The sequence below is a fragment of the Rhinopithecus bieti genome, unplaced genomic scaffold, assembly GCF_001698545.2.
Source record: "Rhinopithecus bieti isolate Rb0 unplaced genomic scaffold, ASM169854v2 scaffold_10685, whole genome shotgun sequence".
NCBI classification, from domain to species: domain Eukaryota; kingdom Metazoa; phylum Chordata; class Mammalia; order Primates; family Cercopithecidae; genus Rhinopithecus; species Rhinopithecus bieti.
Genome location: NW_016806950.1, coordinates 595350 through 608466, shown reverse-complemented (window position 1 = coordinate 608466; position 13117 = coordinate 595350). Strand labels below are relative to the sequence as shown.

At 53.7% G+C, this 13117-nt stretch overlaps 1 protein-coding gene across 1 annotated transcript in view; it reads right to left on the bottom strand.

Annotated features, from left to right (window-relative positions):
• The window catches only part of ARHGAP23 (Rho GTPase activating protein 23), an 88129-nt gene that overhangs the window by 21874 nt on the left and 53138 nt on the right, over window positions 1-13117 (bottom strand). Inside the window, exons 13-20 of the mRNA XM_017879024.1 lie at window positions 12895-13117; window positions 11286-11347; window positions 10900-11030; window positions 8943-9064; window positions 8408-8563; window positions 4917-4995; window positions 657-730; window positions 281-370 (exon numbers count right to left, since the gene is read on the bottom strand). Coding sequence (XP_017734513.1) covers window positions 281-370; window positions 657-730; window positions 4917-4995; window positions 8408-8563; window positions 8943-9064; window positions 10900-11030; window positions 11286-11347; window positions 12895-13117 — 937 coding nt within the window. The remainder of the gene's footprint in view (window positions 1-280; window positions 371-656; window positions 731-4916; window positions 4996-8407; window positions 8564-8942; window positions 9065-10899; window positions 11031-11285; window positions 11348-12894) is intronic.

Below are 13117 nucleotides of genomic sequence, written 5' to 3'. Positions count from 1 at the left end.
CAAGGGACTTGAGCTAAGTCAGAGGATGTCAATGCATCGGATATGGGGGGCCAGGGTTCCCTGCCTCTGGAAAGCTCTCAGAAACTCAGGAGATGGCTCTCTGGGGGAAAGCACTGGCCAGCATATAGGAGCAGGGTGGGGATGGAGCAGTCATAGGAGGAGGACGTGCCTAGAGGGGCCTGAGTTATTGGACCTGCAGGAGCTCAGCGCGTGCTGAGGGCCCCCACACAGTAAGTCCTGTGCTTGCCTCCCCTAGACTCCATGCAGGACCCCTACCCACCTTGTTTTTCTCAGAGTGGTCAGCGATGGTCTTGAGATGACCCACAAGGAATTTGAGCGTTTCATAGTAGTGTCCTGGGAGATCCCGGATCTGAGTAGGAGAGAAGAGGGGCATGAGGACAGGCTATGAGGGCCTCCCCCTGTCCCCCGTCACCACCATGCCCCAAAGAGCTCCCACTACCATGCCTCAGGGAGTCTGGAATCTACCCTCTAATCCCCCGTTCTCTTGTATGGATGGGGAAACTGAGGTCCGGAGTGGAGCAGGGCTTCTCCAAGGCCACAGGGGTCGTGGGCAGCACCGGACCCCCCACCTCCTGGGACAGAGGTGCTCGGGCAGCCACCTCACCTCATGTCTGGCAGCACCTTTCTCTCCTTACCAGCTTCCGCAGCGTCCTCATCCGCTCCCGCGCGTCCTCAATGCGGTTGGCCTCGATGAAGTCGTTGTATTTGTCTAGAACACAGCGGAGACTCTTTAGAGAGGTGGTGGCAGCGCCTTCCCCTGTTCTCCAGGCCAAGGGCCCTGCTGGAAGGGCTGTGTTTTGAACTCCTCCAGTTGGGGGCTCCACAGCCTCTTGTGTATGTGAATACACCCACCACAGCTGTACCCACACAGCTGCACTCGGGTGTGCACCTGACCTGGGGAGGCCCAGGTGTGTTCATTTGGGAGGCAACACGATCTGAGCTGCATGCTGATCCCAGAAAAGGGGTCCCTGCCCCCATCTCCAGGACATGGACACCAAGGTTCAGCAGGTCAGAAGAGAAGGACACCTGGAGAGGAGGAGGGGCTTCAGACAGCCTCCACCAAGGATTCCCCCAACTCCCTTCAGAACAAGTCCACGGGGACCTTTGAAAACTGGAAGATGATAAGCCTATTCTGAAATTCATCTGGATGAGCTAATGCACAAAGACGGCCAGGAATAGTTTTTAAAGAAAGAGTAATGTGGGAGGATCTGCCCTACCAGAGACTGAAACATCCCGAACCAATGGCACAGCGGAAGCCGCTGGCATAGCAGAAAAGGCAGAGCAATGTGAAGGCTAGAAAGGGGGGAAGCGGGCCATGTGGATATTTACTGTATAAAGGCAGCACCTCCAATCGGGGGGAAGGATGGAGGCCTCAAAAGATGTCCCCGGGACAAATGGCTACCATCTGGGGGGGGGGATCATTTCTAGTTCACAGTACAAAAAAGCAGTCACACAGCAGAGTCAAATGTGAAAATTATAGAAGCACTGGGGAAAAAATAAAATATTTTCATAATCCTAAGGCCATCCTAAACATGAGATGCAGAATCCACGAAGAAAAGATGAACAGCTTTGGTCACATTTTAAACGATTGTTTTCGGCCAGGTACGTGGCTCATGTCTGTAATCCCAGCACTTTGGAAGGCCAAGGCGCATCAGCTGATCACTTGAGGTCAGGGATTAAAGACCAGCCTGGCCAATGTGGCAAAACCCCATCTTTACTAAAAATACAAAAATTAGCTGGGTGTGGTGGTAGGCGCCTGTCTACTTGGGAGGCTGAGACAGGAGAATGGCTTGAACCTGGGAGGCGGAGGTTGCAGTGAGCCGAGATTGCACCACTGCACTCCAGCCTGGGTGACAGTGAGATCTCAAAAAAATAAATAAAATTAAATAAAAATAAAATTAGAAATTGTTAGGCAGGGCATGGTGGCTCACGCCTGTAATCCCAGCACTTTGGGAGGTCAAGGAGGGTGGATCACCTGAGGTCAGTTCGAGACCAGCCTGGCCAACATGGTGAAACCCCGTCTCTACTAAAAATACAAAAATTAGCTGGGCGTGATGGTGGGCACCTGTAATCCCAGCTATTTGGGAGACTGAGGCAGAATAATCGCCTGAACCCAGGAGGCAGAGGTTGCAGTGAGCTGAGATCGCACCATTGCACTCCAGCCCGGGCGACAAGAGTGAAACTCTGTCTCAAAAAGAAAAAAATAAATGTGTTTTCAGTTTCCATACTGCAAAGTGAAAAGGCAAATGGCAGGCCAAAGCAAATATTTGCAAAAACTAACAAAGGGTTAATATGTGTAATACACGAAGAGCTTGTCTCCCACAATCAACATGAGAAAAGATAACCCAACAGAAAAATGGGCACATGGTCTGATCAAGCGATTACAGAGAAAATAAAAACAGCCAGTATAGTAATGAAAAAAGATTTAGGCCGGGCGCCGTGGCTCAAGCCTGTAATCCCAGCACTTTGGGAGGCCAAGACGGGTGGATCACGAGGTCAGGAGATCGAGACCATCCTGGCTAACACGGTGAAACCCCGTCTCTACTAAAAAAAATACAAAAAACTAGCCAGGTGAGGTGGCGGGCGCCTGGAGTCCCAGCTACTAGGGAGGCTGAGGCAGGAGAATGGCGTAAACCCGGGAGGCGGAGCTTGCAGTGAGCTGAGATCTGGCCACTGCACACCAGCCTGGGCGACAGAGCCAGACTCCGTCTCAAAAAAAAAAAGATTTAATCTCCCTAGTAATGAGGGCAATGAAAATAAAAACAATAATGAGATACCATTTCCCTTATCTGATTAGCAAAAGTTTAAAATATTAGTAATATTCAAAGCTGTCTGGGTGAGGTGGCTACGCCTATAATCCCAGCACTTTGGGAGGCTGAGGTAGGAGGATCACTTTAGACCAGGAGCTGAAGACCAGCCTGAGCAACGTAGTGAGACCCTGCCTCTACCAAAAAAAAATTTTTTTTAATTAGCTGAGTGTGGTGGTGCAAACCTGCAGTCCCAGCTACTCAGGAGGCTGAGATGGGAGGATCACTTGACCCCAGGAGGTTGAGGCTGCGGTGAGCCATGATTGTGCCACTGCATTCCAGTCTGGGCAACAGAGCGAGATCCTGTGTCAAATAATAGTATTTGTATTTGTATTTGTATTTTATTTATTTATTTATTTTGAGATGGAGTCTTGTTCTGTCACCTAGGCTGAAGTGGAGTGGTATAATCTTGGCTCACTACAACCTCTGCCTCCTGGGTTCAAGCAATTCTCCTGTCTCAGCCTCCCTAGTAGCTGGGACTGCAGGTGCCCACCACCACACCTGGCTAATTTTTGTATTTTTAGTAGAGACAGGGTTTCAACACAGTCAGGCTGGTCTTGAACTCCTGACCTCAGGTGATCCACCCACCTCAGCCTTCCAAAGTGCTGGGATTACAGGCATAAGCCACCGTGCCTGGCCTTTAAATAACAATAATAGTCATAATATCCAATGCTAATGGGGATGTGGAGAGACAGACTCCTACACTGTTAGTGGGAGTCTAAACCAGGGCCTCTTTCTCAGAGTGCAATTGACGTTAGCTCTCGGAAAGATTCACCGGGACTTTGATCGAGCAATTCTACATCTAAGAATCTCCTTGGAGAGCACCGATCCAGGCGTGCAAGGACTTATTCAAGGAAAGCCATTGCAACAGGCTGTGTAATAGCAAACATTGGAAGACAACCTAAATATCCATCAATAGAGGAGTACTTAAAGAAATTACAGTCTATTCAAGCCATGAAATTCTATGTGACTGATTTAAAACAAGAATGAGGCAGAGCGCTCTGAACTAACACGAATGAATCTCAGAATTACAACTCGCTTTTGTTAAAAACAACTCAACCAGTGGTGTGCTGGAGCCTGCTCACACTGGCTCCTGAGAGCGACCGTGTGCCTCCCTTCCCAATTCCATGTTGGTGACATCACGTTGGTGGCTCGAAATAAACCATGGTAGGAGTATTTGCACCATGGAAGCTGGAAAACACTAGGCATTAGGGTTTTCTTCCCCCAGAGACAGATGTTAAACATCTGCCAGTACACCCAACTCCAAACTCCACGCATGCATGTGTGTATCTCTGTCACGCATATAAGAAGAGGGCCAGGAGAGAAACACAACAGACTGTGAATAAGCAGCTCAGCAAACGGCCAAAGCTTAGCTCTGGAGCCTGACGCCTGGAGTGGAATCCTGGCTCTGCCATTTATAACCTGTGTGACCTTGGGCAAGGCATTAAACCTCTCTGAGCCTCGGTTTCCTCATCTGTAGAGGGAAGACAATAGCACCTTCCTCATGGAGTCGCTGTAGGGAGTTGTGCTTGGCACATACTAATGCTCAGAAAGCGTTAGCCACAACCTCCCGTGAAAGGGAGCAGGAGATTCACAGGGTCCTGTGCTGTTTCTTTATTCACATCTGTACAATCTATGTTTTTTTGTTTTTACACGCTTGTGTGTGTGTGTGTGTGTGTGTGTTTTTAAGCCAGTGTGGCGGCTCATGCCTGTAATCCCCATATTTTGGGAGGCTAGTGCAGGCAGGAGGATTTCTTGAGCCCAGGCCTAGCAGTTCAAGCCCAGTATGAGCAACATAGTGAGAAACACCCCCATCTCTACAAAAAAAAAAACTTTTAAATTAGCTGAGTGTGGTGGTGTTCACCTGTTGTCCCAGCTACTTAGGAGGCTGAGGTGGGAGGATCGCTTGAGCCCCGTAGCTTGAGGCTGCAATGAGTGGAGATTGCGCCACTGCACTCCAGCCTGGGCAACAGAGCAAGACTGTCTCCAGAAAAAGAGTAAAACCAACAAACCAAATATAAAAGTAGGGGTCAGGGTGCGGCACAGACTGGTGTCCCCTCCCCACCCCCACTTCCACCTCCTACTCACCATCAGTGAAAAGAGGCTCAGGCAGCTTTCGGAAGAAGGACTTGAGCAGGCTGCTGATCACATTGAGGTCTTGCCAGCGCTGGGGGAGGGGTCAGATGTCAGGCCACAGGCAGGCCCAGCCCGGATGCCCATGCCTTCATGATCATTCACTCCAGAGCCCAATCAAGCCCACCAGGCCCTCCCTGGGACCCACTTAGACCAAGTTCTCTACTCATCAGGGTGGTGGAAGCAGAACTGAGACCCCAGCAAGGTCCTGTACCCACACTTACACTTGGCCCCAGCCCCTCCTTGCTCCTGCCAGCCTGTGGGCTCCAACACCTCCCCATCCACAGAAAGTCCCAGGCACTGTGGGGACACAGTGAGTGGCAGCTGCCGCCTCCACTGGGCACAGTTTAAGCATCTGTGACACAGCAGTCATTCATGCCGGCTCCTTCCTGTCTTGGGCCCTCTGCATGTGCTGGTTCTCTCAACCAGAACTTTCCTCCCTGCCTCCACATGACTGGCTCCTCAAACACGCCTAAAAGTCGCTCTTCAGAAAGGCCTTCTCTGATCCTCATAGCTAAAGCAGCCACCTTCACCACTGCCCTGTTACCTGCACCCCAGCCCTGACTTTGTTTCCTTCGTGGCACTTAACCCAGTTTGTCATTATTTTCTGCTTTTGTTTCCGTGTCCATGTCTGTCTCCACGCAGGACTGTAAGCTCCAGGAGCAGCCAGGATCCCGTCTGTCTCATTTCCCACTGTGCTCCTATCACCTAGCTAGGACAGTTAACCTGGTACTTACATGGCCCTAAATCAGTAGTTCTAACAGAAGGAGGCAATTTTGTCCCCAAACTCCCACTCCACCCCTAGAGGACATTTGACAATGTCTGGAGCCATTTTGATTTTCCCAACTGGGCGGTGCCGCTTGCATCTAGTAGATAGAGGCCAGGGATGATGCCAAATTTCCTCCAATGCACAGGGCAACCCCACACAACAAATAATTGTTCTTCCCAAAATGTCCACTGAGGTTGAGAAACCCTACTCCAAAATAAATGGTTGTTGAGTACAAGAACGAACGGCCGGGTCGTTGTCCCTTCTGTCCACCAGGGGGCACCATCACCCCACAATGCAACCAAGTCAGGCACAGCCGCCTCGCTGGGAATGGCTCAGAATAACTCAGGCCCAGAAAGCGACCTAATACCCCCAACAAAGAGACACAGCACAGCAGTACACACACTCATTACAATGGATCCTTAGCTTAACGCCAGACAATCCCACAAACAATACACTTCCCGCAGGCTCACCAGGGGTTAGATTCGTCCCCCACTACACTTACTCCCAGCACCACCCACAACAAATGACACAATGATACCCAAGACAAAACAACACACCCAATACACCTAGCACACCCCCATCTGGCCCTGGCTTGGACCAGCTGCCTGCCGGCATGGTCCCCTCGTCCCTGGCTGAGGCCAAGCTGACCACACATCCACACACACCCACACACCCAGTGCGGCTCCTGCCCACCCGACTCCGTTACCTCCTGGCCCTCAGGTGTGGGCTCCTCTCATCTCCCAGCTGCCAAACCCAAGGCCCTGGCCAGTGCTCCTTGGCTCCTCCAGAGTGAAGTGTCTGCCCTCACCCCAGCCTCACAGGCGGCCCTCTCCTTCTGTCCCACTCAGAGCGTGGCCCCTGCTGTTCTGCTGCCCACCCTTGGTCATCCCATGCCCCAGCTGCAGCAGGACCCATGCCACTCTCTAGTTCATGCTCAGTCTAGCACCTGTTGATGTCCTCACCCCATGCAGGGGACTTTCCACACCCGAAATCCAATGGAGCCACTCCCTGAGAGGGCCCCTCCCTTCCGCCTCTCCTCACGCTGCCCTACTCCCTGGTTTCTGCCAGGGGAAGATACCACCAGCCCCAGCTCAAATATGCGGCTCTTCCTCGCCCCTCCTTCCGCCCTCTCTTGCAGCCAACTCTTAGGGTTGTTCCCAACCCCTTCCCCCAGGACCACCAAGTCCTCCTGACCCTCAGCGCTTCCAAAGATCAGTGACTTCTCCCCAGGCCCCTGCCCTCTCCATTTGTATCCATCGGGCATGAGCGGGAGCATTACTCTTTCTTGAACTTTGCTCTCACAATGCCTCCCCAGCTTAAGAACCATCAAAAGCTCCCTACTTTCCATCAGATCAAGGTCGAAGCCTTCAGTGAAGCCATCAAATGGCCTCTCTCTCCCCCCGGGGCCTCACCCTCCCCACCTCCAAGCCCAGGCGGTAGATCCACTCTCTGTCCTAACCCTCAAACCCTCCCCAGCCCTCACCGGGGTTTTGGAAAATGCCGTTGTCTCACACCCAACAGCCTTCCTGTCCACCTGCCCCCTCCTATTCCTTCCTCCAACACTCAAACTCTCGAGCCACCACCTGCTCCAGCCTGAGCACCCTCTCCTTCCTCATCACAGTGTGGTCCCTGATGAGAGATCGTCTTTTTCTCTTGTCCGCAATTTCACACACACTTGTCTCAGCTCCTCATTCTCCAAGGACAGGAAGACTCGTGCATTCCATGAGCCTTCACGTGTGTGACTCATGGGACATCGCTGCTCGCATTCATGGTTTTCCAAAATATCTTTTTTATCAGAGCCCCTTTGGGCAAATAAAATTGTACATGAAAACCCAGTACAACAGACAGGGCAAAGCAGGGTTGCTCTAGCAAGGATAGGGGGTCCTGACCTGCCCCTGGCCTCCCAAGGCCCCTCTGGGGAACCCTAGGACTGAGGAACACTATTTGAGAATCGCCGGCCCTGCTGGAAACACTTAAGTGTGATTGCCGATCCCTTCACAGGCTGGTCTCATCTCGCCTGATCAGCCACTTCTCTTTCCATGTTGCAGCCACCCAAATTGCTGGCCATTCTAGAAAACATCATATATTCCCCTTTTTCTAAGCCGGCACTTTGTAAACTATGGTCTGTAGGCAATATCCAGCCAGAGCCTGCTTTTGGATGGCCCTTGAGCTACATATAGTTTTTACATTGTTAAAGTATTAGGAAGAGGAGGAGGAGGAAGAGAAGGGGGAAAGGCAACAGAGCAAAGTACAGCAGAAAATGTATACTCTCTGCCCCCTACAGAGAAAGCTGGTTGACTCCTGGCAAACTTTCTGCATCTACACCACTGTGCAGGCCATTCTGCTGCCTGGAATGCCCTTACCTGGCTTTCACCGGCTTTTGTTTAACTCTACTCATCCTAAACACTCAGACAAAACTGCTGTCTGTGAGCCTCTGCCTCAGAGCTCCCCAGGCCATGACTGCATTTACTTGTTCAGCTTCAGCCTGGGGTGATGCCCATCCCTGGGCTGGCCAGCAGGGGCAGGTCCCATCTTGCCCATCTTGGTGCTCTGGACCAATGCCGGGCATGTCACAGGGCACAATGCATGCAACACAATAGACCATAGAACTCTCCAAATGGAGCACCACCCACACACGATCTCGGCCCCCCTTCCACAGACCCCCAGCTTCACCCACCTCATCCTGTAGGTTGATGTCACCAGGCCCTCGGTTGAGTTGCTCCTGCAGGCTGGACACCACTGCATTGTTGCCAGGTACTCGGTAAATGCCTGTGGACTCCAGCCCTCGTGCCTCCACAATGCGACAGCATGCAGCCACGATTAAGGGGACGCGCTGGGGACACAGCGGAGGGGTGTTAGGTGGGACAGGGGCCAGAGGAGCTGGGGAGGCCAAGATGGGGACAGTGCAAGGCCCAGAGCTGCTGCCAGGAACCCTTGGGGGGAACAAAAGGCCCTTGCCGCCTCCAGTCTGGGAATGAGAAATGACACCAAAGCCTCACCGTGGTCTGAGAAGGAGCCAGGCTCAGCCTCAGCCCTGCTGCTCCCTCCCTAGGAGACCTGGGGCAGGCGGGGGCCTTCCTGTCTTTGGGCTGTTTTCCCAGCTGTGTTTGTACAATGAGGTGGAGAGCTGGTTCCATGTCCCTTGCTGCTGTGACCCTCTGTGCCTCGGTCTCCCCCTGCCAGGCCTGCTCTGGTGTATAGCAGAGACCCACCTGGTTCTCCGTGGCTGGCTGGCACTCCTCCAGCCTGACCCCAAACGCCCTTGGGGCAGCCTTCTTATTTTTTTTTATGATGTTGATGCCCCAGGGGGCTTTGGGGGCTGCAGCACTGTCATCTGAAGTGGGGGAGACAGAGACAACCAGAGTGAGCCAGGGTGCCCAGGAGGGTCACACACATTCACTGCCACACTCACACATTTGGACGTATGGGGACTCCATCAGAGAAGCAACCAGCTGTCCAGGGCTAATGGGACACTGTATGGCAAGAGAGAAGGCCTGAAACAGAGGATGCTTACCCCAAAGGAGAGGCCCAGAGCAAGGCAAGGACTTCCGTGTGGCCTCATGGGCCAAAACTACAAGGCGGAAGCCATAGAACTTTTTTTTTTTTTTTTTTTTTTTTTTTTTTTTTGAGACGGAGTCTCGCTCTGTCACCCAGGCTGGAATACAGTGGCCAGATCTCAGCTCACTGCAAGCTCCGCCTCCCGGGTTCACGCCATTCTCCTGCCTCAGCCTCCCGAGTAGCTGAGACTACAGGCGCCTGCCACCTCGCCCGGCTAGTTTTTTGTATTTTAGTAGAGACGGGGTTTCACCGTGTTAGCCAGGATGGTCTTGATCTCCTGACCTCGTGATCCGCCCATCTCGGCCTCCCAAAGTGCTGGGATTACAGGCTTGAGCCACCGCGCCCGGCCAGAACTTTATTTCTTTAGAGACAGGGTGTAGTGCAGTGGTATGATCACAGCTCAATGCAGGCTCAAATTCCTGGGCTCAAGCAATCTTCCCTCCTCAGCCTCCTGAGTGGCTGGGACTATAAGCTCATACCACCATACCTGGCTAATTAAAAAAAATTTTTTTTTGCCGGGCACAGTGGCTTATGCTTGTAATCCCAGCACTTTGGGAGGCTGAGGCAGGCGGATCACATGAGGCCAGGAGTTCAAGACCAGCCTGGCCAACATGGCAAAACCCTGTTTCTACTAAAAATACAAAAATTAGCCAGGCATGGTGGTACATGCCTGCAATCCCAGCTACTAGGGGAGCTGAGGCACAAGAATTGCTTGAACCCAAGAGGTGGAGGTTGCCATGAGCTGAGATCATACCACTGCACTCCAGCCTGAGTGACAGAAAGACACTCTATCTCTAAATAAATAAATAAAATAAAAATAAAATATTTTGTAGGGATAGGGTCTTGCTATGTTGCCCAGGCTGGTCTCAAACTCCTGGCCTCAAGCAATCCTCCAGCCTCAGCCTCCCAAAATGCTGGGATTATAGGTGTCAGCCACCATACCTGCTGGCCCAAGGGAACAACTTTCTTCTTTTTTTTTTTTTTTTTTTGAGACAGGGTCTCACTCTGTCACCCAGGCTGGAGTGTAGTAGTGTGATCTCGGCTCACTGCAACCTCCACCTCCCAGGCTCAAGTGTTTCTCATGTCTCGGCCTCCCAAGTAGCTGGGATTACAAGTGCCCACCACCACGCTCGGGTATTTTTTTTTGTATTTTTAGTAGAGTTGGGGTTTTGCCATGTTGGCCGGGCTGGTCTTAAACTCCTGACCTCAGGTGATCCACCTGCCTTGGCCTCCCAAAGTGCTGGGATTACAGGTGTGAGCCACCTTACCCAGCCAGGTAAGAACTTTCTAACAGTCAAAGGTGAGTGAATATGGGAAAGGTTGCTCTTGGAAAGGGTAGGCCTCTTATCCCTGCAGAGACACCAGCAGAGATTAGAGGACCACCCAGCAGGGATGTCAGGGAGGGGAATCAGGCTCCAGGCCCTTCCACCCCGAGACCCTGAGAGCCCCCAGACCCTCACAGGCATGCACACACAGACAGACATACCGGGTAACCCTGGCACACACTCAGGCACACACAAGTAGACACAGCCCAACACACACACACATGCCCTCCCCTCCCCATGCTCCCTGCCCCCACACACCACCCTGTCTCAGTGACCACCTTCCTACCCTTGCTCCCTGCGGGCAGGTCCTGAGTCCTGAGGCCACGTGCCGCACTCTGCTTGAGGAACTCAGACTTGAGGCCCCCCAGGCCACGAGAGCCTTTTGGGGAGGAATCAGCTTTGGGTCCAGAGCTATGGCTGTGCAGGAGAAAGGGGGAGAGGAGAGGTCTTCATTTGGGGCGGCCAAGCAGGCCACCCACCCTGGCCTCCCACCCCTCAGGACCTCCATTCCACCCTGAGGCAATGCCTCCATGTCTAACTGCAACGTGGAGACCCTGGACACCCCTTCCCCCAGTAGAGGGCGGCCCTAGAGGTGGGCCAGGAAGACATCCTTTGCCTTCAGCCACCCACTACCCCCACGGAGGGGACTGCTCCACGAGGGCTGGGCCTCACCTCACTTTGCGATAATCATTAAGCTTCTTGCTGATCAGAGCTTGGTTGGCACAGCCGGGGTCCTGAAGCAGGAGAGGAGAGAGTGGACCGTGTCAGTGCCCACAGCCAGCCCACCCCAGGGCTCATCCCTGGCCCTGCTTCCCCTCTCGTCCACCTGCCAGGTGGACAGCCCAGACTCTGGAGTGAGAAAGACCAGGCCCGGACTCCCCAGCACCCTCTCACCAGCTGAGGCCTTGGGGAAGCCTCTTAGCCTCTCTGAGCCTCAGTCTCCTTGGTAATAAACATGGGGGGCTAACAGGGAAGGCTCGGGGCCGGGTGCAGAATCATGCAGCACTTGCCACCATCCTGGCAGACGCTGAGCAGGCATGGAGGAGGTCCCCCAGGAGGGGCTGCTACTGCCAGTGATGGTGACTTGGGACCACCCTGACCACGCCTTGTTGGGGACAGTCAAGCCAGGCCCCCAGAGGAAGAGGCCCAAATTCCAGGTGCCTTCCTCCCTGCAGTGGGGAAAGCTGTTCTGGGGGGAGCAGAACCTGGTCAGCGAGAGGATGTGTCCTCAGCAAGAGGCCATGCACTACCGCCCCCTCCCACGGCCAGAGCAGGCCCAGGCCCACTGCCCTCTTGGCAGAGATCCCAGGCCCGGGACAGCCACATGACTTTGTGTGGGTGTCTCAAGGCACTTCTGTGCCGGTTCCTGGCCAAATAAGTAAACAGGGAGGAATCCCTACTCAGGCCCCTGGAGTGCAGCTATGGCTGACCGCAAGGGGTGCCATTAAAAAAAATTCTTCGGCTGGCGCAGTGGCTCACACCTGTAATCCCAGCACTTTGGGAGGCTGAGGCAGGAGGATCATGAGGTCAGGAGATCAAGACCATCTTGACTAACACAGTGAAACCCCGTCTCTATTAAAAAAAATTAGCTGGGCATGGTGGCATGCGCCTGTAGTCCCAGCTACTTGGGAGGCTGAGGCAGGAGAATCACTTGAACCTGGGAGGCAGAGGTTGCAGTGAGCCGAGATCGCACCATTGCACTCCAGCCTAGGCGACAGAGCGAGACTCTGTCTCGGAAAAAAAAAAAAATCTCCCAAAATCCCTGCCGAGGCCATTGGCTCCACCCCTGCCCACCTGTGGCCAAAAGCCAAGTCTCTCGGCCTCCTCACAAGGTCAATGTGCTCATTCCCCTGCAGATAGGCCAGCAGATAGGCCAGCCCAGTGCAGTTCTGGTGCGGGGATACTCATGCCCTAACACACTCCATAGGAGGCCCCTGCCTTCCTCACCTCCTGAGAAAAGCTGAGACTGGCCTGGAGCTGACCACTCCACGCCAGAGCCTGCTCAAGGCGATCCTAACACAGTCATAATAATCCCTGTCATCATTAGGGTCAGGATGGTGACTGCCAGTCCCCGCACCCAAGGACACCAGGTCCTCCGTGAGCCCTGCCCATGCACCCTCCTCACCCCGAAACCTAGGGGGACACAATTGCGAGGTGCACTCCTGTCAGCCCCCCGTTCTAGCAGAGGGAAGTGAGGCTCAGAGCGGGCATCCCAGTTCCACAGCTGGTGAGAGGACACCCCGCCCGCCCTCTGTGGCTGCCGGGATGGCCGGGCCCTCACCTCGCCCTCGGCCCTGCTGTTCTCCCGGATCGCTCTGATCCAGCCCAGCATGTCATCCCGGTCCTCAGCCTGAAAGAGATATTCACAGAAGTCAGCGGTGGTCAGCCGGAACACGTGCCTCCTCTTGGTCTCGCTGTAGGAGATGTCCACGAGGCAGGAGCCGATGCAGACGGGCGCCGCCTCGTCCTCACCTGCGCCGGCCGCCGCAGCCCCCGCCGCCGCC